The sequence below is a fragment of the Cynocephalus volans genome, chromosome X (assembly GCF_027409185.1).
Source record: "Cynocephalus volans isolate mCynVol1 chromosome X, mCynVol1.pri, whole genome shotgun sequence".
NCBI lineage: Eukaryota > Metazoa > Chordata > Mammalia > Dermoptera > Cynocephalidae > Cynocephalus > Cynocephalus volans.
In genome coordinates, this window is record NC_084478.1 from 146,276,514 (window position 1) to 146,304,292 (window position 27,779).

At 39.2% G+C, this 27,779-nt stretch overlaps 2 protein-coding genes across 4 annotated transcripts in view; one reads left to right on the forward strand and one right to left on the reverse strand.

Moving 5' to 3' along the window:
- GPC3 (glypican 3) overlaps positions 1 to 27,779 on the reverse strand; it is a 423,767-nt gene that overhangs the window by 365,342 nt on the left and 30,646 nt on the right. The window lies entirely within an intron of this gene.
- On the forward strand, positions 1,101 to 1,331 carry LOC134366554 (small nuclear ribonucleoprotein G-like). The gene has a single exon (XM_063082924.1). The coding sequence runs from the start codon at positions 1,101 to 1,103 to the stop codon at positions 1,329 to 1,331; it is 231 nt and encodes a 76-aa protein (XP_062938994.1).

Below are 27,779 nucleotides of genomic sequence, written 5' to 3' on the forward strand. Positions count from 1 at the left end.
GCCAACTCAGAAATAGAAAGAGAACTGGATTTAGAGTTAGAAGGCCAGTTTTCAAACCACCACTTGCCAGCATAAGACTTCAATCAAGCCAGTAATTTTCAATGGAAGGTAAATTTGCCCCCTGAGAGACATCTGACAATGTCTATTGACATTCTTTATTGTCACAACTGGGGGGAGATACTCCTGGCATCTAGTGGGAAGAGGCCAGGGATGCTGGTAAACATTCTACAATACACAGGACAGCCCCACAACAAAGAATGACCTAGCCCAAATGTCAACAGTGCTGAGATCGAGAAACCCTGATTTAGGCAAGTCATTTCACATCACTCTATCCTTGGTTTTCCTACCTGGAAAATAGGAACCATATGTCTCATGAAAGTAGAAATATTTTAACGCATTTAGCGTAGGATTATCTAATCCCAGGGTCATTTTTATTATGTCAAGTGTATCAAGAATGCCTGAGAACTGTTCATTTTCAACTTCAGCTTCAAACTTTAATTTGGATTTCTAAATATCTAAATTATTTTAAAAAGTAATTTAAGGGCCGACCCCATGGCTCACTCGGGAGAGTGCGGCGCTGCGAGCGCCGAGGCCGCGGGTTCGGATCCTACATAAGGATGGCTGGTGTGCTCACTGGCTGAGCGCGGTGCGGACGACACCAAGCCAAGGGTTACGATCCCCTTACCGGTCACATAAAAAAAAAAAAAAGTAATTTAAGAAAGAACCATAGAACACTTCCTGGTGAAGGTAGTACTTGAGGCAAAAGATTGTATAGAGCAGAGGCTGAGATCAAGTAAGAGCGTCTGGGGTTCAAATTCCAGCAATGCCGTGTAATAACTGCGGTCATGGGTAAGTTACTGAACATCTGTAAAACATGGTACTAATAGTATCTATTTCAGAGGGTTGTTGTGAGGATTCAATAAGTTAATGCATGTAATGAGCCTGAAATGGTACTCGGTACATAGTAGGCACTCATTAAATATTGGATATTATTATTTTTAATGAAGCAGACTAGGGATACACAAGGTACTATGGAACACAAGAGAGAGTAACCTAACCCAATAGAGGGGCTGGTCAGGAAAGGTGTCCTGGGGACCACCATGAGCAAAGCTCACCCTCCTGAATTGAAAAAATTTATGGACAAGAAGTTATCATTGAAATTAAATGGTGGCAGACATGTCCAAGGAATATTGTGGGGATATGATCCCTTTATGAATCTTGTGATAGATGAATGTGTGGAGATGGTGACTAGTGGGCAACAGAACGATAATGGAATGGTGGTAATACAAGGAAATAGGACCATCAAGTTAGAAGCCTTAGAACAAGTATAAATAATGGCTGTTCAGTGGAGAAATCCATGTCCCCTCACCAAAGGGCCTGTTTTTACTATGGTGTAAAAATCAGGTCATGTACATTTTCATATTAGACTTTTTGTTAAATAAACTTGTAATAGTCACAAAAAAAAAAAAAAAGTCAGGCTAGAGCTGAGGGCTGTAATCGGAACAGTGATTGTAGTGATGGAGAAGAGGTATAATCAACAGGACACAGTGACCAATGGCTATGGGAGAAAAAGAAATCAGGAAGGAGTGGGCAGATGGTAGAGTACTGGAACAAGTTACTGGAAATAATACTACCTACCTAACTGGATTACTTGAAGGATTAAATAATTTTACTTAAAAACCTGTAGCATAGTGGCACATAGTAGACAATAAATGAAAACTCTCACTATTATTATTATTATTATTAATGACAATTACAACAGCCCTGGAAGGGGCCCCTAGATGACAGCTAGCCCAAAAGGCTTAGCATCAGGAAAATACTTGCCTGATATTATACTATCTGCTTCGTGGCAGAGCCATGAATAAAAACTCGATCTTCTACCTCTTATTCTGTGGTGTGTTTTTAACCCTCCCCCCAATACTGCTCTAAGTGATTAGTTGGAGAATGCTCCCTTCCCAAAAGTCAGGGTGAGCCAACTCACATTGTTGGCAGCCTTCTCCTAATATTAGCAACGAATAGGATTCTAAAACATACTAGAGGACCACTTCCTTCTTCCCTCTATTCACTGTAAAAATTGCCCATTTCTTAATCTGATAGTCGTATCCCAACTTTCTTTATTAAAATAGAAAGCTCAGTGTACACAACTGAGTGAATAAACTTGCTATTTCTACAGATGGTGGGATTTTAACTGTATCACTTCCCAAGAGAACTAAATGGTATACAGTAGCCTCATTATGATCAGAACAAACACAGCTGGATTTCTAAATGCTGCAACTACCTTAATGCTTCTACTGGGCTATAGCTTTGCTATTGCTATTTGATTTCTTTAAAAGATATTCATTACACTCAGTTGACAAACATATGGGTAAAGCTTCTAATTCTGCAGATCAAAAACCAGCTCCTCTTAAAAGCAACACAGGTGAGGACAAAATAACTATGTTTGAGAAAGGAGATGGGAGGCAACATCCAAAATAATAGTTCTTCCTTCAAACCAAGTAGAAATCTGAGTGGTAGCAGAACGTGCCAGCAATCAGTATCTAAATGGATATTATTAAATCTGAGAATCCTGAGTTTAGTGCTATTAAAATAACTGAGACTACTTATTTGAGTCCATTAAATAATCATAAATTTGAATCTATTTGTTCAGACTAGGATTTTCATAAAATCAAATTAGAGCTGAATGGAGTTTTAGAGATTGGCTAGCCCTGTGGTTCTTAACTGTTTGGGAGGCATAGGCCCCTTTAAGTATCTGATTTAAACTATGTGCTGTCTCTCCAGAAAAAAAGGTAACACTATACAACATATATATGTATCAAAACATCAAATTGTGCCCCCAAAATATGTACAATTACAATGTGCCTATTAAAATAAATTAATTTTTTAAAAGTCACATACACAAAAAAGTTTACATACAGTTTCAGGAGCTTTGAGGATGCACTGCAACCCATCCACGGATCCCAGTTAAGTGCTAGTCTACTCATCTCCTTGGACAGACAAAGAAACTGTACGTCAGGAAGGTTAATTTGCCCAAACTCCCTATGAGAAGACATCCTTGTATTTTAAAATGTAAATTACACATAACAACTCTAATTAGTGAGAGCCCCTTACGTAAGTGTGCATAGAGTACTGTTTGGTTTAATATGCAATTTTATAAACATATCTTCAAACTCTCATAATCAATACAGACCAGACATGTAGTAGCTCCATTTTATAGAAGAGAGATCCAAGGTTTAGAGAAATTCAGTAAAGTCCCCCAAACATCTATGGAAAATCTACTATGTGTATCTACCCCCCCAACGCTGAGCAAAGGGGGCAGAGATACAGAGATGAACTCAAAACAGACCCTGGAGTTGATTTCAATCCAGCGAAGGGGACACACATCCTCCACCCCATCCAAAGCACATCATCCCTAGTTTGGTAAGTGCTAAGACCAAACTAGAAGAGAGCATAGAGTTGGGGGCAGGCCGGATAGTGCCTGGGCGGAGTGGCAAGAAGATCTAGCCTAACCTGCAGGTTTGGGAAAGGGTCCCTCAGGGGTTCAGATAGCTTGTTGCAGGTCTCAGCGCTAGAAAATGACCATGTTGGAACTGCATCTACATGTTCTTTTTTTTTTTTTTTTTTTCTTGTCTTTGTTGTGACCGGCACTCAGCCAGTGAGTGCACCGGCCATTACCCATATAGAATCCAAACCCGCGCGGAGCGTCGCCGCGCTCCCAGCACCGCACTCTCCCGAGTGCGCCACGGGCTCGGTTCTACATCTACATGTTCTGACGCTAAGGCTTCTCCATGGGCTGAGCTTCCCAAAGGCCTTGCAACAAGAAGGAGGTGAAAAATCTCTACTGGGAGCACAGCTTCAGTCACAACAGGAATAGGAAATGCCTAACTCTTAACTCTTAAATTTTCAATAAACGTCACTCTCAGTGCGTGCTCAGTACATGCAAACTTGCTTTAACACATGAAAGTTAATTAGCCATGACTCAACTTAAACACGAGATATTTCAGCAGGTAAACCTAAAGCGCTTCCTTCCTACTACTGACCAATGTTACTATACTCAAATGTTCTCCCTCCACAGTTCTCAATTTTCTAATCTTGCTTCCTTTGTGTTTTGCTTTGGCGCTAGGTATTTATCTTTCCTGCTATGCTAGTAATCAGGGACTCTGAATGGCTTGGTAAAAAAAAGAAAACAAAAGTGATTCTTGAAGAGGCCATACAACTTTCTTGTAAGTACAAAGGCACATTTCTACTACAGTTTCACCGTCTGTATTAAAGATGTCTGGGAAAGGAATAATAAGTGTGTGACAGGGGTTGGAAATAGCTACATGACTGACAGAAAGAATTGTGCAGGACAGCTATATTTTAAATGTCTTTTTCCTCTCATAGTCTTCTCTCCCTGACCTCCCACTGCCAGCTGCTCACCCCTCCACCACAACCCACCCCCCAAAAGGCCCTGAGCGTTTTTGAAGCAAGATGAATTATTTCTCTCTTCAGAGTCTCTGGAACTATATTTTTAGCATTGTATTTAATGACTTGCAGTGCTCATGTTTTACTTGAAAATTGTTCATTTGTCAGTTGTATATGATTTTAAGTTCATTGAATCCTTTAATTATTTTTATGACCTCTGGAGGACAAAATTTTCTGTGGTAATATATCAGGGTATCATGTAGGACATAGAAGAGTTTTGATTTGCAAAACTGACTTCCACCTAACTTTTCAGGACCATATCTATTATATCAAGTCACACCTACCTACAGAAGGCCTAAATAATAGCACTAGACTGAATGAAACTAATAAAACCTCACATTTGTGTGGCACCTAAAGCATGATCTTGAGTCTCTTAACAATTTGAGATTAAGGTAAGACTAAGGATTATCCCTATTCTATAGATGAACAAAATGAGGCTCAGACAAGTTAAGTGATTAGCTAAAGGTCACACAGCTTCCACACGACAGAAACAGGACAAGAAATCAAAGGTAAAAGTTTTTCACATATGCTTAAACCCGTAGGATAAAAAATATCACAGCTCTCTCACCTTGACTTAAAAGTGCTAACAACAGCTTGTGAAAAATGAAAAGCCTTGAAGGAAGACAGAATAAAAATCTGAGAGACAATCACTGATCTTTTATCTTCTAGACTTCAAGCCAAATCAGGTTCTTCAAAGAAAACCCAATAAAGCCCAGACATTTTCATCATAACAAAATAAATAATTCAGTCGGGCTTTAGAGGACTCCTGCATTATGACTGGCTATTTGATATATTTGTGACTTTGCCGCCACAAAACTGATTAAAGCTAACCTGATTGACGCAGTTATGTCGACAGAGCCTTTGACACTGACAGTTACGAATGGAAACTGTAAATAACGATAAATAACCTGGAGCTTCCACATTTACTCCTAATGGAGAATTTAGCACTTTCAAAAGTCAAACACCTGATAGGCTAAAAATTATAGCCTTTGGTCTATCTGGTGCCACAGAAGCCGTTGTGATTCATCACCCCTCCTCTCTTTAGGAAGATATCCACAGAGCCTCAGGTTCTTCCAGGAAGACAGGCAGGTTTGATTTTTTTAAAACTCAAACTCTTTGAGCTGCAAAAGGCTGTAGAAATTATCCGATCTAATGCTACATTCGATATATGAGAAAATTAAAGCCCAGAGAAACGAAATTAATTGCCCACGGTCATCCAGTGAGTCATAATGGAGTCAGGGCCACAAGCCATGTCTACTTACTCCCAGTGCAATGCTTTTGTCACTAGACCACACGCAGGGAAAAATCTCCACCCGGCACGCACAGGCGTGTGCACACATGTGCACACACACGCACACATCCATTCTGAATTATAATTGAAGCCATATTTCTCTCTGCTGAATTTCTATTGGTCTAAGTCCAAACAGATCTGACGACTCTCAGAAATAAAATTACATGCAATTTTTCAAGTTCAAGTCCATCTCATAATTACAAATTAATACTCTTATTTTAAGCCAAACCTGAAAATAACTGAAGGAAACATGCACACTCTTTGGTTTATCACCAGTATTCCTCTTAATGTGTACAGTATGATTCCATTTTTGTAAGAAGATCTACATCTGTGTGTGAGTGTGTGTACACAAAGAAAAAGTCAGAAAGCCTACTCTAACCATGGTCGTCTCTGGATGTTAGGATTCTGGATTATTCTATGTTCTGTTTTATATTTATCAAACTTTACTAACTTCTCCTCTAAAACTAACACCTACTAATTATACACAGAAGAAGAGAAATAATACTAGAAATATTATAATAAAATATTCATATGTATAAATTGTTGGTATTTTTCAGGCTCTGTGACAACGTCGCAACATCAACTCATGATCAACTAAGCTTATAATGCTAGGAAAAAAACATAAAACCTGTCCAGTTAGAATTTCCCTCCTAGGAAACTAAAAAGACTTTAGACCCAGTGATCTTCCCTTTCCATGTGTGTATTTGGCCCACAGAACAGGTAGGCAAATTTATTAATCTACTGTCCCCAGATGGCCTCTCATTCAAATTCAGGAACAGCTAGCTCAACAAATAGTGAAGAAAAGGGCAGTATAAGTTAGTGAAGTGTGATTTACAACTACTTTTCAAGAATAACAAACACCAGCTAACACTTATGGAGCACTACTATATACTAGGCACTGTCTTAAGTTTTATATGCATCATATCATTTACTCCTCACAACCACCATGTAAGGTTAGGTCCTGTTATTGTCCCTGTTTTAGAGATGAGGAAATTGAGGCTTAGAGAGGTTAAGTAGACCCCCCCAGGTAACAAGTCCAAGTCAATTTATTCAAGAATCCATTCTCTTAAACACTACACTGCCTTTTATTATTTTTCCATACCTAGAGTAACTCAAACTCACTGCTAATAAAGTGTTTCCAAGTAGAAGTTCTATCAGGTTTGCTTTAATAAGCAAAGCTCATTGTAATTAGCAGCCCCAATTAATGGGCTTGCTCAAGTCCTTCAAGCAAGTTAAACATGCCTTCCTGCAATCTTATATACACTATTAATTTGTTTAGCAGATTCTTTCTTCATAAATGAGATGAAAGTAACTTCAGTCCAAGTCAAATTATCACAATATTCAAATTAACAGAGTCCAAGTTAATGAGAGTTCACTCTAGACCATTAATTTTTACAAAATATTTACCTCCTGCCTTGAGTTCACTTCTGCTATTTCAGCAGTTATTGCCTGTATATCTAATGTACAAACATATGTTTGCACTGTTACAGTTTTCCCGTAAAAGGCTTCTGACCACCTTCAAAATAAGAAGAACAAGCCTGACTATGATCCTGCTTAATTGTGTAACATTCATAACATAGTCTCTAAGAACTGGGCTGTAACAATTTGTTAAAAACCTAGTCTAGCATCAAGTAAATATACAATAGAAGAAAACACACGAGTTGGCATATGTAATGAACACCTCCATTCAATTTTCTTAAATAGTCCTCTCTCTGAAGCAAAGTGTGATGTTCCAGAATTTTGGTGGCTGAATTAGTAGCTATTTGCCCCCACTTCTGGGAGGAAAAAAAAAGCATAATTACACTGCTTTTTTCTAGCTTCTCTGTCCCTTATACATCTTATTAGCTAAGGTTCTAGATCAGCTACTGGCTCCTTATTCTGATTAAGTTGGGTTGTCTCAACCCTCCCGTGTCTACATGCAAACAGTAGAGAAAATAACAATAGTTGCCATCAAGTTTCAACGGGAAATGCCTGAAAATATACTCACTGCATGCAAAGCACATTGAAATCCCTTGAGGAAAACCACAGTGTTTATAAACTACAATTGATTATACCTTGAAAGTACTGAATATTTATATTACTGCCTCCTCCTTTATATGTCTAGTATAGTGGATATAAGCAAAATTTAGAGCTCAAGGAGTCTAGTTCAGTGTTTCCTCTAAGTAGACTTCATGAGCAAGGAAATTACAGACCCATATGTGCCTCTAACACTATAGCGCCTACATTTTAACTAGGCCAAAAAGGAGAGGCCCTGTGTGGTATGGCTAACTACTTATGGGAGTTATTTTGCCATACAACTATAGCAAATTTATTTCAGTTCCAGATATCATTTTCCCCATTAACTCAGGAGACCAAAGGAGAATAACCACTTGCCTTTCATCCCTGTCAAACTCAGCAAGTTTCTCAGGAAGCAAATACTATTTAAATCATTTTCATAATTCTAAAATGCCTGTAAGACAAGTCCAGGGTCTAATTATACCACTTAAATTTGTTGAAGATGTTTGGGTTTTTCTTTTTTTAATTTCAATAACGAAAGAGCCCAAGGGTTTAAAGCCCTAATAATCTAATAAACTTTGCTAAGTGAACATTGTAACAGATATGCCTGGATGGGATTTTGTAAATACCAGACAATTTCCCCTGATCTTTATCAGGGAAAAGAAGTCTAAATCTTTGGCAGGGAGAAATTAAATGTAGTGCAAAATAATAACATCTGGCCAGATTGTGTTTGTCAGGGTAGCAGCCCCTTTAGATGTCAGGCTGAAAAGTACTAGAATGAACTCTGAAGGGTGTGTGTGCAACTCTTAATGAAGCAATAGGAAAGGCTGCCATGCTGCCATAGAATACTCAGTGTACAATTAACTCACCCTAGTATGTCCCTACAGAGAATTGTTTCACATCAATGGAATTTGAAGCCTTCTGCCAAATAAAAGTTTGGGGCCATTCCTGGGGTATTTTGTTTATTTCTCCATTACTGTACAGATTCCTAACAGCACTTTATATTTTTTAAAACTCTCTATGATCATTTTAATGAGTTATTAAAGCTTATTTTTATCTTCTGACTCCAAGGGAGACACTGTGACTTAATGAAAAGGGCAATGACTTTGAAGTTAGAAACTTCTTGTTGCCACTTACTGGTTATGTGGCCTTAGGCAAATTGCTTAATAGCTCTTAGCCCCAGTTTCCACATCTGTAAAATGGAGATAATAATACTTACAGGTATTATTACCGTTATGAAGATTACTCAAGTCTAGGACTTTTAGTAATCTTAGTACCTTGCTTCTCCTTCACTTAGTGACCCAAATGAGTTCAAATGTCTAACCTCACCATCTTTCCAGAGACCTCTGACCTTCAAGAAGGCTTAATTTATGCAGGCATACACTATCTTCCCCTCCCATCAAAACAGAAACAAAAACCTTCAAGGTTATATTTATATTTTGAAATAATATGTACATCACTTAAGCCTCTTCTTCCACTATAAGCCATCTCAACCATCTGGCAGAGATTGTCAGAAAGAACACACTTTGTTTTTCTACTAATGATTACTTTGATGCATGAGAACTTTAATTGTTTTTCCTGCCTCTGATTTTTTTTTTTTAATCTGGAGTTTAGACGGGGAGAATTACGGTCATCTCATAATTTTTTTTAAAAAGTTTCCCAATCAACAACTCTTTCCAGAATATATAGCACAAAACAATGCTAAGCCACTGATTTGTCTGATAGGCCGGTGTATCTGTTTCAAATGTTATTGCTAGAAAGAGTACTGTTTTTCCAGTCCCCAAAGAATAGGAGTGCGGACAGGCTTTGGGGTTTTCCCCCACCTACTAGTCTATTAGACAAGAACAGGCACTTTGGCCTCACTAACTGGGTTTCTTAAGCTACCCTTCAAGGGCTGGGACATGTGAGAGTAAACACACATACTACATCAAAGAATAGTTCCAGGGCCCATTTTCCCAGCTGAGAAGGTAGGAAGGATGCCCAGAATCCATGCTCCAGGCAAAGAGACTGGTGGCAGGCAACAATTCACCACCTCCGAGCACCTTTCCAGCTACCAGGGCACAGTCTCCAGTACATTTCTAGACTAAGATTACTTCCTGTGAAATGGCCAGATAGATTTCAAATTCAGGGAAAGGAGAGGCAATGCTGATATCAATACAATAGACATGAACTAATTCAGACTGATAGTGTCAGGGGACAACTGAATAACAACTGTAGACAAGTTTCAAGATGGCGGCGGCTGCAGCGGCTGGCGCGGAGTAGCTGAGGTGGAAAAGGTGGCCACTGGGCCTCAGGCAGCCGGGAAACTTGTGGACCTTCCTCTGGCCATCTCTTAAGGGAGGACTGCTGCTGCTGGCCGGTCGTGGGGGCTCAACGCCACTTTGCCCCCGGCAGGAGAGGCTGCCTCATTTACAGGCAACAGCTTTGAAGTGTGGAGCAGGAAAAGAACTGATTCTTAGCTGCAAAAGCGAGTCTTGAAACAGGGAACACGGCGCCAGGGCTGCTGTGGATGCAGCCAGGATCCCGGAGGCTGGGGCCGCACTGAAGGCGGCCAGCTGCCCTATTCAGGATTCGAGGTTTCAGGCCGGCATTAAAGAAGATTCCTGGGAGCGCCCGAGCGGCGCCGCAACTGAACAGCCCGAGGCGGCAGCGCCGAGAACACGGAAGGCAACAAACCAGAGACAGAGCGAGCGCCCGACCTGGCACAGCACTGTGAGTGATCCCTGGCACAGCTCTGTTCGGGGGGTGGATGCCCACGCGGCTCCCGCCTGCACCACCAGGCCACTCACTGCCCCGGTGCTGCCTCCATTTTCCCAGGTGCGGGCAGCTCCGCCCTGCTCGGCCATCACTGAGCCCATTTGCTTGGCCTGGCGCGGGGCTTTCCGGACCCTGCGGGCCGGCCTCCTCTCCCACTCCCTCCGCGGTTCTCTGGCGGGGCTGGGGGTGTGGGGCGTCCCGACCAGTGTTGGGAGGGCTAGGAAGTACGGGCGGGCCGACTGTCACTCCACCACACCCTGGACTCCGGCCCCGGTAAACTTCCTGTTACTGGGAGGCAGATACCATCTCTGCGACCACCAGTTTGGAAAAAAGCCTAACGAATTTCTGGTTGGGAATAGTGTGGTAGGAGAGTTCCCAGGTCCGCTTGAACCTGCCGGAGAGCAGGCTGCAGGCGGGCACTAGACTCGGTTTATACCGGGGGGATACAAAGGTGAACAAGACCCGAGAAAGATCTACACAGTGCTACAAAGGCACCCAGAGAGACCGGTCGTCTGTGCCTAGCAGAAACCTGGTAGACTTCCTGGGCGAGGCGGTGCTGAGCAGGTCTTGAAGGCCCAGCTGATAGACGAGGGGTGCAGAAGACACACCCCAGCCCAGCACAGTGTGCACAGAGGGGGGAGACGTGCGGCCAGGGAGGCGGAGACTTGACAGAAACCACACACCCAGTGGGGTCGCCACTGCACGATCTAACAGCCTGGGCCAGAGCACACGGAACGGGGAGAAGTCCTGTACAGAAAGTGAAAGCTCAACAGAGATCACACACCCTGTGGTACGTGATCCACCAGCCCAGCAGAGTACAAGCTGACCAGAAAGGTGGATCCCCGGAGAAGCCCAAGACCCGAGGCAACCACACACACAAGACACTAGAGGCCAACTGAGCAGTCACGGCGGGAGCCATACCAAATTGGCAACCACAGCAACATCCTAGTTAGTCATTAGTCTCAAACCGGTGGACTGTGAAACCCCCTGCCACAATGAATAAACACCAAAAAAAAGACACCAGAAATACAAAAAATCAAGAAAGTACACCACCAAAAGTTAATAAATCTCATACTCTAGATCCTATAGAACAAGAAGCCCTTGAAATAACTGACAAGGAATTTCGAGTGATAATTCTAAGGAAACTGAATGAGATACAAGAAAACTCAGCTAGACATCATGATGAAATGAGGAAAAGTATACAGGATCTGAAAGAGGAAATATACAAGGAAATCAATGTCCTGAAAAAAAATGTAGCAGAACTTGCTGAACTGAAGAAGTTATTCAGCGAAATAAAAATCACAACGGAGAGTTTAACCAGCAGGCTTGTCGAAGTTGAAGAGAGAACCTCTGAACTTGAAGATGGGCTGTTTGAAATAACACAAGCAGACAAAAAGAAAGAAAAAAGAATCAAGGACATGGAAGAAAATCTGAGAGAGATATCAGACAACCTCAAGCGCTCAAATATCCGAGTCATGGGTATTCCAGAAGGGGAGTAAAATGGAGACTCCATTGAAAACATATTCAACAAAATAGTGGCAGAAAACTTCCCAGGTATAGGAAAAATCACAGATCTTCAGATCCAGGAAGCTCAACGATCTCCAAACGTATTCAACCCAAAAAGGCCTTCTCCAAGACATGTCATAGTCAAATTGGCAAAACTCAGAGACAAAGAGAGAATCTTAAAAGCTGCAAGAGAGAAGCGTCAAATCACCTATAAGGGAGCCCCAATCAGGTTAACATCAGACTTTTCATCACAAACCCTAAAAGCTAGAAAGGAATGGGATGATATTTTCAAAATACTAAAAGACAAAGATTGCCAGCCAAGAATACTCTACCCTGCAAGGCTATCCTTCCGAAATGAGGGGCAAATAGTATATTTCTCAGACAAACAAAAACTGCGGGAGTTCACTACCACAAGACCACCCTTACAAGAAATCCTCAAGGGAGTACTGGGTTTGGTTCCTGAAAAATAACTACCACTGCCATAAAAACCTAAGAAAAATCTAAACCCGCTAGTACAATAAAAATGGCATTCATGAAGAGAAAACAAGCTAACAAAAACACTATCTACAACCTAAGGAACCAACAAACAAAGAAACCAAACAGTAAATCAGAAAGCAAGGAACAAAAGACACCTAAGACAACCAAACAACCAATAAAATGCTAGGAATAAATCAACACCTTTCAATAACAACTCTTAATGTTAAAGGCTTAAATTCCCCAATTAAAAGACACAGACTGGCTGACTGGATCAAAAAGCAGGACCCAACTATATGCTGCCTACAAGAGACCCACCTCACCCATAAAGATTCACACAGACTAAGAGTGAAAGGATGGAAAAAGATTTACCATGCAAACAGAAAAGAAAAACGAGCTGGAGTGGCTATTCTTATATCTGACAAAATAGACTTTAAACTAAAAACCATAAAAAGAGACAATGAGGGACACTACTTAATGATAAAAGGACTGATCCATCAAGAAGACATAACAATCATAAATATGTACGCACCCAATGTTGGAGCAGCCAGATTTATAAAACAAACTCTATTAGACCTAAAGAAGGAAATAGACACTAATACCATAATAGCAGGGGACCTGAACACTCCACTGTCAATATTAGACAGATCATCTAGGCAAAGAATCAGTAGAGAAACACACGATCTAAACAAGACTCTAGACCAATTGGAATTGGCAGATATCTACAGAACATTCCACCCAACAACCTCAGAATATTCATTCTTCTCATCAGCACATGGATCATTCTCCAGGATAGATCACATATTAGGTCACAAATCAAGTCTCAATAAATTCAAAAAAATTGGAATTATCCCATGTATCTTCTCAGACCACAATGGATTAAAACTAGAAATTAATAACAAACAAAACTCTGGAAACTATACAAACACATGGAAATTAAACAGCATTCTACTTAATGACATATGGGTCCAAGAAGAAATCAAGCAGGAAATCAAAAAGTTTATTGAAACTAGTGAAAACAATGATACATCATACCAAAACCTGTGGGATACTGCAAAAGCAGTATTGAGGGGAAAATTTATTGCATTAAATGCTCACTTCAGAAGAATGGAAAGATGGCAAGTGAACAACCTAACACTTCACCTTAAAGAACTAGAAAAACAAGAACAATCCAATCCTAAAGTTAGCAGACGGAAAGAAATCATTAAGATCAGAGCAGAACTGAATGAAATTGAAAACCAAAAAACAATTCAAAAGATCAACGAATCAAAAAGTTGGTTTTTTGAAAAGATAAATAAAATTGACAAACCATTAGCATGGCTAACAAAAAAAAGAAGAGAGAAGATTCAAATAACAAAAATTAGAAATGAAAAAGGCGATATTACAACTGATTCATCTGAAATACAAGGAATCATTCGAGACTACTATAAACAACTATACGCCAACAAATTTGAAAATCTGGAGGAAATGGATAAATTTCTGGACACACACAAGCTCCCAAAACTGAACCGTGAAGATGTAGAAAATTTGAACAGACCAATAACAATAAAGGAGACTGAAGCTGTTATCAGAAGGCTCCCAACAAAGAAAAGCCCAGGACCAGATGGATTCACAGCAGAATTTTACCAAACATTCAAAGAGGAATTGACACCGATTCTTTACAAACTATTCCAAAAGATTGAAACGGACGCAAATCTCCCAAACTCATTCTATGAAGCAAACATCATCCTGATACCAAAACCAGGTAAAGATATAACCAAAAAAGAAAACTACAGGCCGATATCCTTGATGAATATAGATGCAAAAATCCTCACTAAAATACTAGCAAACAGAATACAGCAACACATACGAAAAAGTATTCATCACGATCAAGTGGGATTCATCCCAGGGATGCAAGGTTGGTTCAACATACGCAAATCAATAAATGTGATACACCATATTAATAAACTCAAACACAAGGACCATATGATCATCTCTATAGATGCTGAAAAAGCATTTGATAAAGTTCAGCACTCATTCATGACAAAGACCCTCTATAAGTTAGGTATAGAGGGAAAGTATCTCAACATAATTAAAGCCATATATGACAAACCCACTGCCAATATCATCCTGAATGGGGAAAAGCTGAAAGCTTTTCCTTTAAGAACAGGCACTAGACAAGGATGCCCACTCTCACCACTCCTATTCAACATAGTGTTGGAAGTACTAGCCAGAGCAATCAGAGAAGAGAAGGAAATAAAGGGCATCCAGATTGGAAAAGATGAAGTCAAACTGTCCCTGTTTGCAGATGACATGATCCTATATATCGAACAGCCTAAAACCTCTACAAAAAAACTGCTGGAATTGATAAATGATTTCAGCACAGTAGCAGGATACAAAATCAACACACAAAAATCAGTAGCATTTCTTTTCTCCAATAGTGAACATGCAGAACGAGAAATCAAGAAAGCCTGCCCATTTACAATAGCCACCAAAAAAATAAAATACTTAGGAATTGAGTTAACCAAGGAGGTGAAAAATCTCTATAATGAGAACTACAAACCACTGCTGAGAGAAATTAGAGAGGATACAAGAAGATGGAAAGATATTCCATGCTCTTGGATTGGAAGAATCAACATAGTGAAAATGTCCATACTACCCAAAGTGATATACAAATTCAATGCAATCCCCATCAAAATTCCAAAGACATTTTTCTCAGAAATGGAAAAAACTATTCAGACATTTATATGGAACAATAAAAGACCACGAATAGCCAAAGCAATGCTCAGCAAAAAAAATAAAGCTGGAGGCATAACACTACCTGACTTTAAGCTATACTACAAAGCTATAATAACCAAAACAGTATGGTACTGGCATAAAAACAGACACACTGACCAATGGAATAGAATAGAGAATCCAGAAATCAACCCACACACTTACTGCCATCTGATCTTTGACAAAGGCACCAAGCCTATTCACTGGGGAAGGGACTGCCTCTTCAGCAAGTGGTGCTGGGATAACTGGATATCGATATGCAGGAGAATGAAACTAGATCCATACCTCTCACCGTATACTAAAATCAACTCAAAATGGATTAAGGATTTAAATATACACCCTGAGACAATAAAACTTCTTAAAGAAAACATAGGAGAAACACTTCAGGAAATAGGACTGGGCACAGACTTCATGAATACGACCCCAAAAGCACGGGCAACCAAAGGAAAAATAAACAAATGGGATTATATCAAACTAAAAAGCTTCTGCACAGCAAAAGAAACAATTAAAAGAGTTAAAAGACAACCAACAGAGTGGGAGAAAATATTTGCAAAATATACATCTGACAAAGGATTAATATCCAGAATATATAAGGAACTCAAACAACTTTACAAGAAGAAAACAAGCAACCCAATTAAAAAATGGGCAAAAGAGCTAAGTAGGCATTTCTCTAAGGAAGATATCCAAATGGCCAACAGACATATGAAAAAATGCTCAACATCACTCAGCATCCGGGAAATGCAAATCAAAACCACATTGAGATACCATCTAACCCCAGTTAGGATGGCTAAAATCCAAAGGACTATGAACGATAAATGCTGGCGAGGCTGCGGAGAAAAAGGAACTCTCATACATTGTTGGTGGGACTGCAAAATGGTGCAGCCTCTATGGAAAATGGTATGGAGGTTCCTTAAACAATTGCAAATAGATCTACCATACGACCCAGCCATCCCACTGTTGGGAATATACCCAGAGGAATGGAAATCATCAAGTCGAAGGTATACCTGTTCCCCAATGTTCATCGCAGCACTCTTTACAATAGCCAAGAGTTGGAACCAGCCCAAATGCCCATCATCAGATGAGTGGATACGGAAAATGTGGTACATCTACACAATGGAATACTACTCAGCTATAAAAACGAATGAAATACTGCCATTTGCAACAACATGGATGGACCTTGAGAGAATTATATTAAGTGAAACAAGTCAGGCACAGAAAGAGAAATACCACATGTTCTCACTTATTGGAGGGAGCTAAAAATTAATATATAAATTCACACACACACATACACACACACACACACAAACGGGGGGGGGGAGGAAGAAGATATAACAACCACAATTATTTGAAGTTGATACAACAAGCAAACAGAAAGGACATTGTTGGGGGGGAGGGGGGGAGGGAGAAGGGAGGGAGGTTTTGGTGATGGGGAGCAATAATCAGCTACAATGTATATCGACAAAATAAAATTTAAAAAAAAAAAAAAAAAACTGTAATAGTCATTTAAACTTTTCAAAGCATTTTCATATACATTACCTCTTTTGATCCTCAAAAGCACTGGCAGGTTGGCAGTTCAGGTGTTATCATCTTGCACATAAGAAAATAAACTCAGACACTTTAAATTACTTACCCATTATCACACAGGTGGTGCAGAATAGAAAACAGAACACATCATTGAGTCATACTAAGGCTAATATCAATTAGTAAAGAACCAAAGAACGTATTGGAAACCAAAGGAAGGTACTGATACATTTGACTGAAGGTGTTTTTAAACCCCCACAAAAAAATGAAAAATTAAATTAACAAACCAATAAAAGCAATTTATAACATACAAAGTGGGCTAGAATCTTAAATATAAAAAGAGCTCTTACAAATCAATATGAAAAGAAAATAGCATCTAATAAGAAACAACAAAAATCTAAATATTTTTTAAATGATGAAAAAATATTAATGAGAAAAAAACACAAACTAAAAAGTCCAAATGATCAACAAATCATCCTAGTCATCACGGAGAAATATTTTTTCACCCAAACTGGGGTTATTGTAAAATGACAAATGGCAAATGGTTAGGAAAATGGGCATTCATACATTGCTAGCAAAAATGAAAGTAGGTACTAACTTTAGAAAAAATCAAATAGGTTAGGGCTTGCTGGTTAGCTTAGCTCAGTTGGTTAGAGTGCAGTTTTTTAACACCAGGGTCAAGGATTCAGATCCCCATACTGGCCAGCCACAAAAAAAAAAAAAAAAAAAAAAAATCAAATAGGCAATAAATGTGAGAAACCTTAAAAACTGCATAGCCTCTGACCCAGCAATTCCAGTCCCAGGAATTTATCCTGAGGAAATAATTAACAATGTGCATAAATATTTAGTTACGTGGGCATTATTTATCTAACTGTGGTTTACTGAAAGCCAGCTAAATTTCCAACAATAGAGAGGGTCGGATTAATAACATATGAGACATTCACATTACTAAGTAGAGGGTGGCCCCAAGATACTGTATTTCTATTGTGTTACAGAAATATATTATTGACATAGAAAGATGGCTCTATTACATGAAAAAGCAGTATAATTCCATTTTTGAAATAAAATACACACACCTATAACATAAGAATAAAAGTATGAAAGATAATATGCCAAAATGTTAATAGTGGTTATCCTCTGGAAGATAGGATCTGGGTCATTTTATTTTCTACTTTTTTATTTCTTTGTGTTTTTAAATTTTTCCTCTAATAAAAAATTAGTACTTATTTATTTAGCAAAAACTTGTTTCTTAAAAAATCCCGAAATAAAGTTTGTGCTATTTCTTTTAAGGGCTCACAGTAACTAAGAATGAATAAATAATCCACTGGCCTCTAGAAACCTGCCTTAACAAATAGATAAGAATACTTTCTACTGAACCTATTGATTACTGATTTCTTAATGCATACTGAACATTTCATTTTAAAAAATCCTCTTAAATCAGTTATTAATTTCTCTCTACAATTTTGTTTACACTATTCATTTGCCTACCAAGTCTTTTCTTCAACCTGAGTCAATCTTAGTCCTACCTATATCTGATGAAATTACTATACCTAGATCAAATTCCAATTTATTAGAGTTGACAAAGGAAGTGCTACTGTAAACAGATGTGAAAAAGAATAAGAACTTTAGTCTTTATCTTCAAAAAGTAACGATGGCTACCATTATTGAGTACCTATTATATACCAAGCAATATGGTAAATGCTTGACATAATTTATGGCTCACTTTCACAACAACTCTGGAAGGTTGTAACTATTATCCCCATTTTGTAAAAGGGGGTTATGTAACTAGTGAGCAACAGAAGTATATGAATTCAGAACTGTTTTGACTCTAAAGCCTGCCTATTCTGTCATTTTGCCTTCCATTAAAATATCAAATATAAAACTCTATCTAAGGAAAGGTAAGGTTATGTGAATGGCCCCCAAATTAGAGGCACTAGCAACCACGCTGAGAGAGAACACATAGTAATGTAGGATAAAAGCACCAAATTTAGAATTCAGCATTCTTGCGTCAAGCAACTTCACTATTTAGCATTGGGTTAACTTGCCTCAGTTACCAAACTCTCTTAGTTTTAATTTTAGTGGGATTAATACCACATTTTTGAAAGGATGCTGTGATGATTAAAATAAATACAAGTATGACTGTTTGCTGTATAGGAGACATTCAAGAAAAGTTAGTTTCTCTTCCTGTCCAGTTATTGTGAAAGGATGGTAGGACACACAAGAGCATATTTGGCCAAGCTGACAGGTGTCAACATTGTCATGATTCTTGGTAACAAGGTGCAAATCTGTGGCACTGAACCTTGTTCACAGTGCTCTGTGAAGAGCCTAGGTCAGGCTGGAAGAAAAGACAACCAGCAAGCCTGGGAGTGGTGAGGCCAGTAGCAGAGGCAGAGGCTCAGGTAAACATAAGATGTTCCCATCTCAGTGGGCCAGCATCAATCCATTATCTAGACTTTTAAGATATTACATCAGAGTTGATTTTAGAACCTAGAAGTAAATGCTGCAGGCAACAGGTTCTATCTTTTCTATTTGGTCATAGTGGCAGTTGCTGCAGGGGAAGGGGAAGAGTTAGAAATACGCTTCTATTAATACTACTTATTTTAATTTTGTGTGAATGTTGAGAGTGTGAGTGTGTGTGTTCATTCAAACATTTATTGACTACCTACTGTCTCACCTGGGGATACAGGGGTCTGCTACAATAGGCATAAGCCCTACCCATAGAGAATTCATTCTCTAGTAAAGGAGATCCATGTTAATCAAATAACCATACATACACGTGTCCCACTGCAAACTTGATAAGTGCCAGAAACAAAAAGCACAGGTTCTCAGAAGATGGAATAGAGTGGATCCTGGTCTATTCCAGTGATTACATTTCAGTTTATGGGATCCAGAACCAATGTTAAAGAACTCAAGCAAAGGAGGGGAGCATCATAAGCATTCTGATTTCCTTTCAACATTTTTGCTCTCCTTCTCCTAATGCAACCCAATGAAATCAGTTTCCCTTTGCTGGTTAGATCTAGAGGCTACATGAACTCATTCAGACCACTAGCGGACCATTTAGAAACTGCCTACTATATAGTCTTAAATATACACATATACACACAGAGAGAAGAAGAAAACACACGAAAATGGTACAAGTGATTATTTCTGAATGGTAAGATTATGAGTGAGTAAACTAGAATATTTTTATATTAATTATAGTTATATTAAAACATTAAAAACATTAAAAAATGTATATATGCCAGATATGTGACATTCAATACTGCAAAGTAATTTTATTTCATACACAATTGTGCTTATAAACGTACAAGAGAGAATAATAAAAGCAATGGCTACCATGCATTTGATTCCTATGGGCTAACATAAGACTGAGTTCTTCACTGCTCTCATCCGATTTAACCCTCTTTAATAAATGGCTCAGAGAGAAGTGACAAAGAGAGGTCACAAAGAGAGGAAAGAGCAGAGCTAAGACCTAGACCCCAGCTTGCCTGAAGCCAGAGCACATGCCCTTCACACTGTGGCCCTCTGCTTCCCTTGTAGGTGTTTGGTCCTTTTGAGAGGGAAGGCTGAGTGAGAGGCTATAAGGCTAGCCAGGGAGTCCAGAAAGACTGGTATGTAGCAGGCAATTAAGAATTTGAATTTGAATTTAATTGAGAATAAGATTTACCTAACTCCCTCACCTGCCTTTATCTTTGATCAGGAGCCATGTCTGTCTGGAGAATTCATACAGGCCATCTCCTCCAAGAACCTCTACCCTCTAGTTAGAATTAATCTTTTCCAACTCTACACTCTCATACAGAGGTGGAATTACTGTGAAGCTAATGAAACTTAAGCTACAGGGAGCCATACCTGCGTGCCTTCTCCCAGAAAAGCCACAGGCATTTTGTACTTTTAATTTTGTCTTTTTCATAAAGAGGGCCACCAAATTGTATAAGTTTTGAGCCCCCTAAAACCTGGATCCCCCCTACTTCCAATGGAAAACTGTAGAGTTTTTCTCACAGCATTTCTCTTAGGACGCCTTGTTCCCAAGTTATTCATATATAAACATCTTGGTTTCTGACTTCTGAGCTATTTGAAGGTAGGCATGAGGTAGTTTTTGTCTTTGAATCCCCCATAATATTTGCCTTCAGATATGCTACGTACTTGCTCAGCAACTGTTTTCCAAATTAAATACATTATAGTTCCCTTGCAGGAAAGAAAGCTAGAATTGAGGAGACTACCCACAACCATGAAACAAAATACACAGAGGCTGTGTAACACGTGGTGGTTAAGGGCACAGGCTCTGGAGCTGCACTTCCTGGGTTCAGCTTCTGTCTGCCATTTATTGGCTGTGCTACTATAGACAAGTTACTCCATCTAAGCCTCCACTTCTTCAGTGGTAAATGAGGCTAATAAAAGTACCAACCTCATGGGTTGTTGTGAGGTTTAAATGAGATAATACAAGTGAAACACTTTAGAACAGGAAACTTCCTTTATCTCTCACTGATTTAGCACATGTTCAGAGAAGAGGTTTCTGATCCTCACCTAAGCACTCAACTTTCTTCTCCTCACACCACCCTGACTACCTCCACCCAGACTCATTCAAACTCAGCCAAAATGGCACTCTTAATCATTACACTCCATTGATGAACTAGGAAGCAAAGGAGGAGACTAAAGGAGTGAAACCCGGTCATGCTTTGCTCATAGTCTAAGATGTGAGCTGATGGAACCTGTAACTGAAATCAGAGAAGAACTAAAATCAGAAGGCATCAGCATGTGAAAATTAGACATCTAAGACCCAGAGAGGACAAAGGAGAATGAGATGTAGAAAAAAGATGTGAGGAAGTATGAAGGCAGAAACAAGTCCCTGTGACTGACTGAAAGGTGGGATGAGAGAAAAGGCGGACAGACACGTACCTCAGCCCCTGGAAGCAACTCCCAGACAATAGCAGGAAAGGTGCTTTGAATTTCTGTTACCACTTCCAGCTTAGAGGAAAATTGTTTCCACCTCCACTCTACTGACGGCAGAATTCAAATCTCTCAAACATATGCTTCATTACTCTGATATCAGGTAGTGCAACTCAGCAAGACAGAAAGAGGAGGTGGAACATATGTTTTCAGAAAGTAAACAAATCCCAGTGGGGGATGGGTGGGGAGTAATCACTCTAGGCAAAAGTAGTATTTTTCCTGGAAGCTTCTAGAGGGCAGGGACAATGTCCTTTAATTTGCTTTGTTCGGCCCACTAGTGAGAAAGGTGGGCAGTGATGATAATAGCAAGAGGGGGGTGACTTTAGAGCCCTATTAAATCTAGGGCCATGAGCTGGGGTAAAAGAGTTAATCTGCATAATCTCCTCACCTAATGGTTGGCCCCAGAACAGTCTCCGCCTACACACTGAGTCATTTTTCTAAGCTCTTTTTATTAAACAGTTTTCAGCCTAATGACTGACTTTTCTAAATCAATAGAGGGCACAGGAAAGGTTTACGACTCCCCCAGCCTTTGGCTCTGCTAAAGCCACAGAATTTTGAAAGAAACCGAATCCAAAAGTTCTTAGTTTAAAACTGAAATTTTCGACTTTAAACACCCAGTTTCCAGTTGTTTTTTCCAATAGCACTAATAATTAAAGAATTGCATTTTTTAAAACTTTGTAACCAAAATATCTCTTTGAGTCAGTGCCATAAAAGTCCACTAATTAAAGCCAGCATCTTCTGGGCTCTGATGAGAAATTCACCCTTTTATAATGGGATTACTCGAGCTTTGCTGAACAGCTGAGTGGTTTGATTAATAATTTACATTTTGAGGATATATAACCTCACTCATGGTCATAGTTTGTGATCCTAAAATTCTTCTACTCAGTTTAATGTTGTTATACTTATCCCTGGCAAATGAATTAAGCTCTGATTAGACATCAATGTAATTATTCTCTCCCATACGTTATTTTCAATGAAGAAAGGACTGTGACAGAATGGCCAGTAGTTTGAATCATGGACTCAGCCAGGCTCAGCCTGCACAGAGCTGGAGTGCAGGCACAACTGTCAGGCTAGTCAGGGGGAAAAAATTGTGAAATGGAGAAAAATTGCTCAGTACCCACTTAAATCCCCCACTACATTATAAAACCTAAATTAACAAATGATTGAATCTCAAAAACATGTTTATCAACATTCAAGCAATTATTTAGTCACATATTAACTGTGAAGGAAAAAAGCTTTGCTTGAATAATGTCCCTAAACAGTTATTTCAAGCAGAAATGACTGGAGAAATTGCTCTGAGCTGATGGAAAAGGGTGGTCTAAACAAGGTCAATTTTATTTAGGGGGAGTAGGAGAGACAGGAATCTGACAGAAAAGAGTATAAAAACTGCCAAGAGCAGATGGGAACAGAAAACAAGGGAGAGGAGCAACAGAAGCAGCACAGAAGCGCTACCCTCCTCCCCATTCAAAGACGTCCTTCTCATCTCCTCCGCAGAAAGCAGTTAGAAGAAAGCAAGCCTTCCAACATCAGCCAAGGATTGACTGACGATCTCTAGACCCACCTTTTCCTTTTCTCTGCCACAATAGCATGGACCAGAAAATGCAATTAAACTCTGGCCTGTCTTCTAGCCATTTGTTTGTTTGTTTGTTTATATAGTTTTGGCAGCTAGCTAGTAAGGGGATCCAAACCCTTGACCAGAAAATGCAACTCAACTATGGTTTGTCTTCTAGCCATTTTTTATTTATTTATTTATTTATTTATTTATTTATTTATTTATTTATTTATTTATACAGTTTTGGCTGCTGGCCAGTAAGGCGATCCGAACCCTTGACCTTGGTGTTATCAGCACCATGCTCTAACCAAGTGAGCTAACTGGCCAGCCTAGCCATTTGAAAATATGCAATAAACTATTGTTAAGAGAGGAGTTCAAATGTTGTCATCACAAAGAAATGATAAATGTCTGTGGTGATGGATGTGCTAATTAGCCTGATTTGATCGTCACACAATGTATGTATGTATCGAAATACTACTTTGCACCCCATAAATATGTACAATTATTGTGTAAATTAAAAAACAAAATTTTAAAAATAAATAAATAAAATAGAAACCTGAAAAAACAACAGCAACAAAAACATGAAGTAAACACAACAAACCTAGTCACTTGTTTGTGTGTGAAATATACCAGGTACAGATGAGAAGAGAAGCTTTAGGAAGCTGAAAAAAGGATTGCTCCTGGCAGTACTGACATTTCAAACAGTGCAGCTTCACATCCAAGAGTGCGTAAAATAAACCCCCTTTTCAAAGGGTCCTTGGCCTAAAGTACTTTCTCACCTGTGCATTGGAGTTGTTTGTGTATATGTTATCTTTATGAGGCAAAAGTTATTGAAGTACATCATGAACTCCAGCCTTGTCCAAGTTAATGTCTGTAATGATAATGTGTTATTTATTTGGCACCACCTGGGGTGAAGTGGTCCACATAAATGAGCTATCCAGATAATACACGTATATAATGTTTTACAGTTTTCAAGACATGTCGATATACATTACACAGAACTGTAATTTTTATCCCCATTTTACAGATAAGAAAACTAAGATTATTGGAGTCTAAATAACTTCCCCAAATCATAAAGCTCATAAATGCAGATCTAGAATTAAAAGTTACATTTTCTGACTCCAAGTCCAGTGTTTCTTTTATTGTTCTTTTATTGTCCAAAAATTATTTTTAGCCATTCAAAATGGAAATATTAAGAAAAGGACATTACTTGATCTCTCCTCATTGATTTGAAACCATTATTATGAACATCAGCTATTGGACTTACTATAATACAGGGGCTACTGAGGCATCTAGGGATATATTAGTCTTAAATGCCCCAACTGCCACATTTAGTGAGTTCTTGAGTCCCCTTTTATGTCCTCCAGCCTTACCATCACTTGTAACTTCTTGCTCATATGCACCTCACCCATCAGTCTTCCACAACCCTTCTTTTTAACTGCTTATCTACCACATGTTAGAAAGCCAGAAAATCAAGCTTGTAAAGACTGCTTGATTTAGAACAGTAGTAGGCTCTAAGCAATGACCAAAAGTGCTCCTAGGTGAGTCAACTATACAAGCAGGAGCTCCATGGCATTTTAGGTGTGCAGGAATGTTTTCTGTTTAACCACTGTTTTAACTCTCTGATAAAGATAGTTCAAGTTGTGGGACAGGCAACTTCCAGAAAAAGCAAAGTATTGCTGCATTCTGAAGAGTCTGTTCTCATTCAAAGTCAGTGGCACCTTGGGGAAGTCTAGAATCACCCAACATCCCCCCCCCCAAAAAAAAAACAACCCTGCACATACCCAAGTATTTCCTGACAGTACAAGGTTGAAAGTCACAATACAATCTACAAAGAAAACAGAACTCAAGGCTTGAAGGTGTAGAGGTGGAGATATGATGAAAAATTTAGAATTCTATCCCATTTTTCTTCCCAAGGACCAGAAATCCTACAACTTCTTAATTTTGTTTTAGCTCAAGCACACTAAGAACAAGGAAAACATGTCACAGGATGGCTTGGAAGAAGCTCTGGCATCAATGAGTTTCCTCATCTGTAAAATGGAGATAATTACAGCACGGACCTCACAGGGCTGCCGGGAAAATTAAATGAGATAATTATGTAAAAGTAAGCATCATATCATAGGCACTTAATAAATCTTCACTATTATTATTATCATCATAAGTATGATAAGTTAGGGGAGAAGAAACAGAGAAAGAGAAAGGAAAATCTACTTTCAGAGGAGTTTTTCAAAAAGAATTAATTAAGCTGAAACAAAAACGATTGTGCTGCCCCATTTTACTAAGCACATCTAAGTAAATTAAATTTAGGAAACGAGGCAATGCAAAGATTGAAAATAAAGAGCAATTTTTTTTTTATGCTTCAATCATTATCAAAACAACATTAGCAACAGAGCACTCCAACCATTGTAGCAAAAAGCCCCCGGCTCATTTATGAGGGCAAAGGCTTCCTGCAAACAAAGACATAAAATCCAAATCAAGGCAGTAAGGATTGCTCGTGGAACTGTGCACATATTTTCAGAAAGCACTCACTGTTTAAATACTCCCAATGTGGACTAGTGAAGGAATCCTAAAGAGATTGTGGATCTAGGCCAAGATCAAGATGAGCTTTCTTCAACTGCATGTGGTGGAGAAAACAGCTCACAAAAGCTGCCACATCAAATTTCACATGAGCAAAGTACTGGGGCAATTTTCTCAATAATCTGGTCTACCAGAATCTTGGGTAGGGGATTTATTTTAGGGAACAAAAAACAGTTCTGCAGCCCAATTTCAATTCATAAGATAATAAGTAGTTATAAGAAAAAAAGAAGTAGATGCTCTCTTTTTCTTAGCAATTAATAATACATCCTCTTGTATTGGTCCCTGGTTTTAAGTCTTGTCTTTCCCAATGTTTGTTACAGAAAGGACTTAGGGGCAATGTCCCTCCAAACATGGAGTAAGTTCCTTGAGGTCTGGAACCATGACTTATTTTTTCTAAAAGTGAAGTGGGAAAATAATAAGAAAAGGGAATGAAACAAGGTAAAGAATGAGTACATGAGTTGACAACGTAGAGGGCACCAGCAATAATGAGTTCAGACATCATTTAGTTGTCTCCATCTTCCTTTGCTAGGGTTGTCTTTCTGCCTGTCCCCACAATTCAAGAAAGAAAGTATGTGCATGTGTGTGTGTGTGCATGAGAGAGAGAGAGAAGATACTAGCAGATGCTGCCCTCACTTTCCATCCTCTGTCCACACGGTTAGTGTTCAGCTTTCATGCTACAGCAGCCATATCTGGAAGCTTATCCAATCAAAATCCTGTCACAACTTTTTTTCTCTCCTAGTCTCATGCTGTTTCAGACCTACAAAACAGAATATGCAAAGTGCAGGACTGGGCAGCGATATGAATGCTAACACACGGGCCCTTAGAGGACAGCTATGTCAGCTATTCTGCATGCTAGAATACCAGTGTGAGCACTCTACCACCCGCCTCCAGACAGGCAAGGGTTGTAAGGTAACATCTGTGGGCTTGGTTATTCTGGGAACTAAACAAATCACTAATACTCCATTCTAAAAAGGTAACTTGATGCCCCAAAGAGTAAAATTCAGCTCTCCACTTCAACCCAGTTCCCACATCACATCACTTCTTATCACCCCACTTTCATCAAAACCAATCTAGGAAGTACATGAATGGCACATGTATTTTTAAAATCAGCTTAAATTATTCATTCTATTGCCAAATTGTTAGTCTCAACAAAGTCTTCCACAAGTCTGCCTGCATAAATAGGTTAACAAATACTTCAAGCTTGTATATTGTACTTCATATAATCAACCTAACATCCCCTGAGGCTTTGACCCAAGAAACTGTTGTGAATGTATGCTTTATTAGCTAATTTGAATAATTTTCTTAGCTAATCCTAACAATTTCATTATAATACACAAAATAAGCTATAATCAACCCACCTAACAATTCAAAGAGGTTAAGTCTTACAAAGGTGCCATAAATCTAAAGCTTTGCAATGTGAAGTAGTCAGAAGTGTTATTTTTCTATTTGACTCCAATCCTCTCTTTGTGGGACAAGAAAAGGCAGCTGGTCCTGTCTGCTTGAGGAAGGATAGAAGAAAGCCCAATATCCATAATTAATTTTCCCAGTCACAGGAGGCAGCCTGCTGAAGTAGTTAAAAGCATAGACTCTAAGAGCCTGGCTGCCTGGGTTCAAATCCTGCCTTCACCATTTATTTATCGGTTCATGGCCTCGGGCAAGTTATTTAACCATCCGGTGCCGTAGGTTTTTATCCATAAAATGGGGATACCACTACCTACTCATAGGTATATTGTGAAGATTAAATAAATTAATATATGTAAAGCAGTTAAAAGAGCACTTAGAACGTAGTGCTGCTATGTAAGCACTTGCTATCACCACCACCACCACCACCACCACCACCACCACCACCACCACCACCACCACCACCACCACCACCACCGTCATCATCATCCCTAGCTGGGTATTTGAATAGAGAGAGGCACTCCCCATACTGCTATGATAGCC

What these genes read in the sequence shown, in the direction of transcription:
- LOC134366554 (XM_063082924.1), top strand. Translation starts at nt 1,101, where the DNA reads ATGAGCAAAGCTCACCCTCCTGAATTGAAAAAATTTATGGACAAGAAG.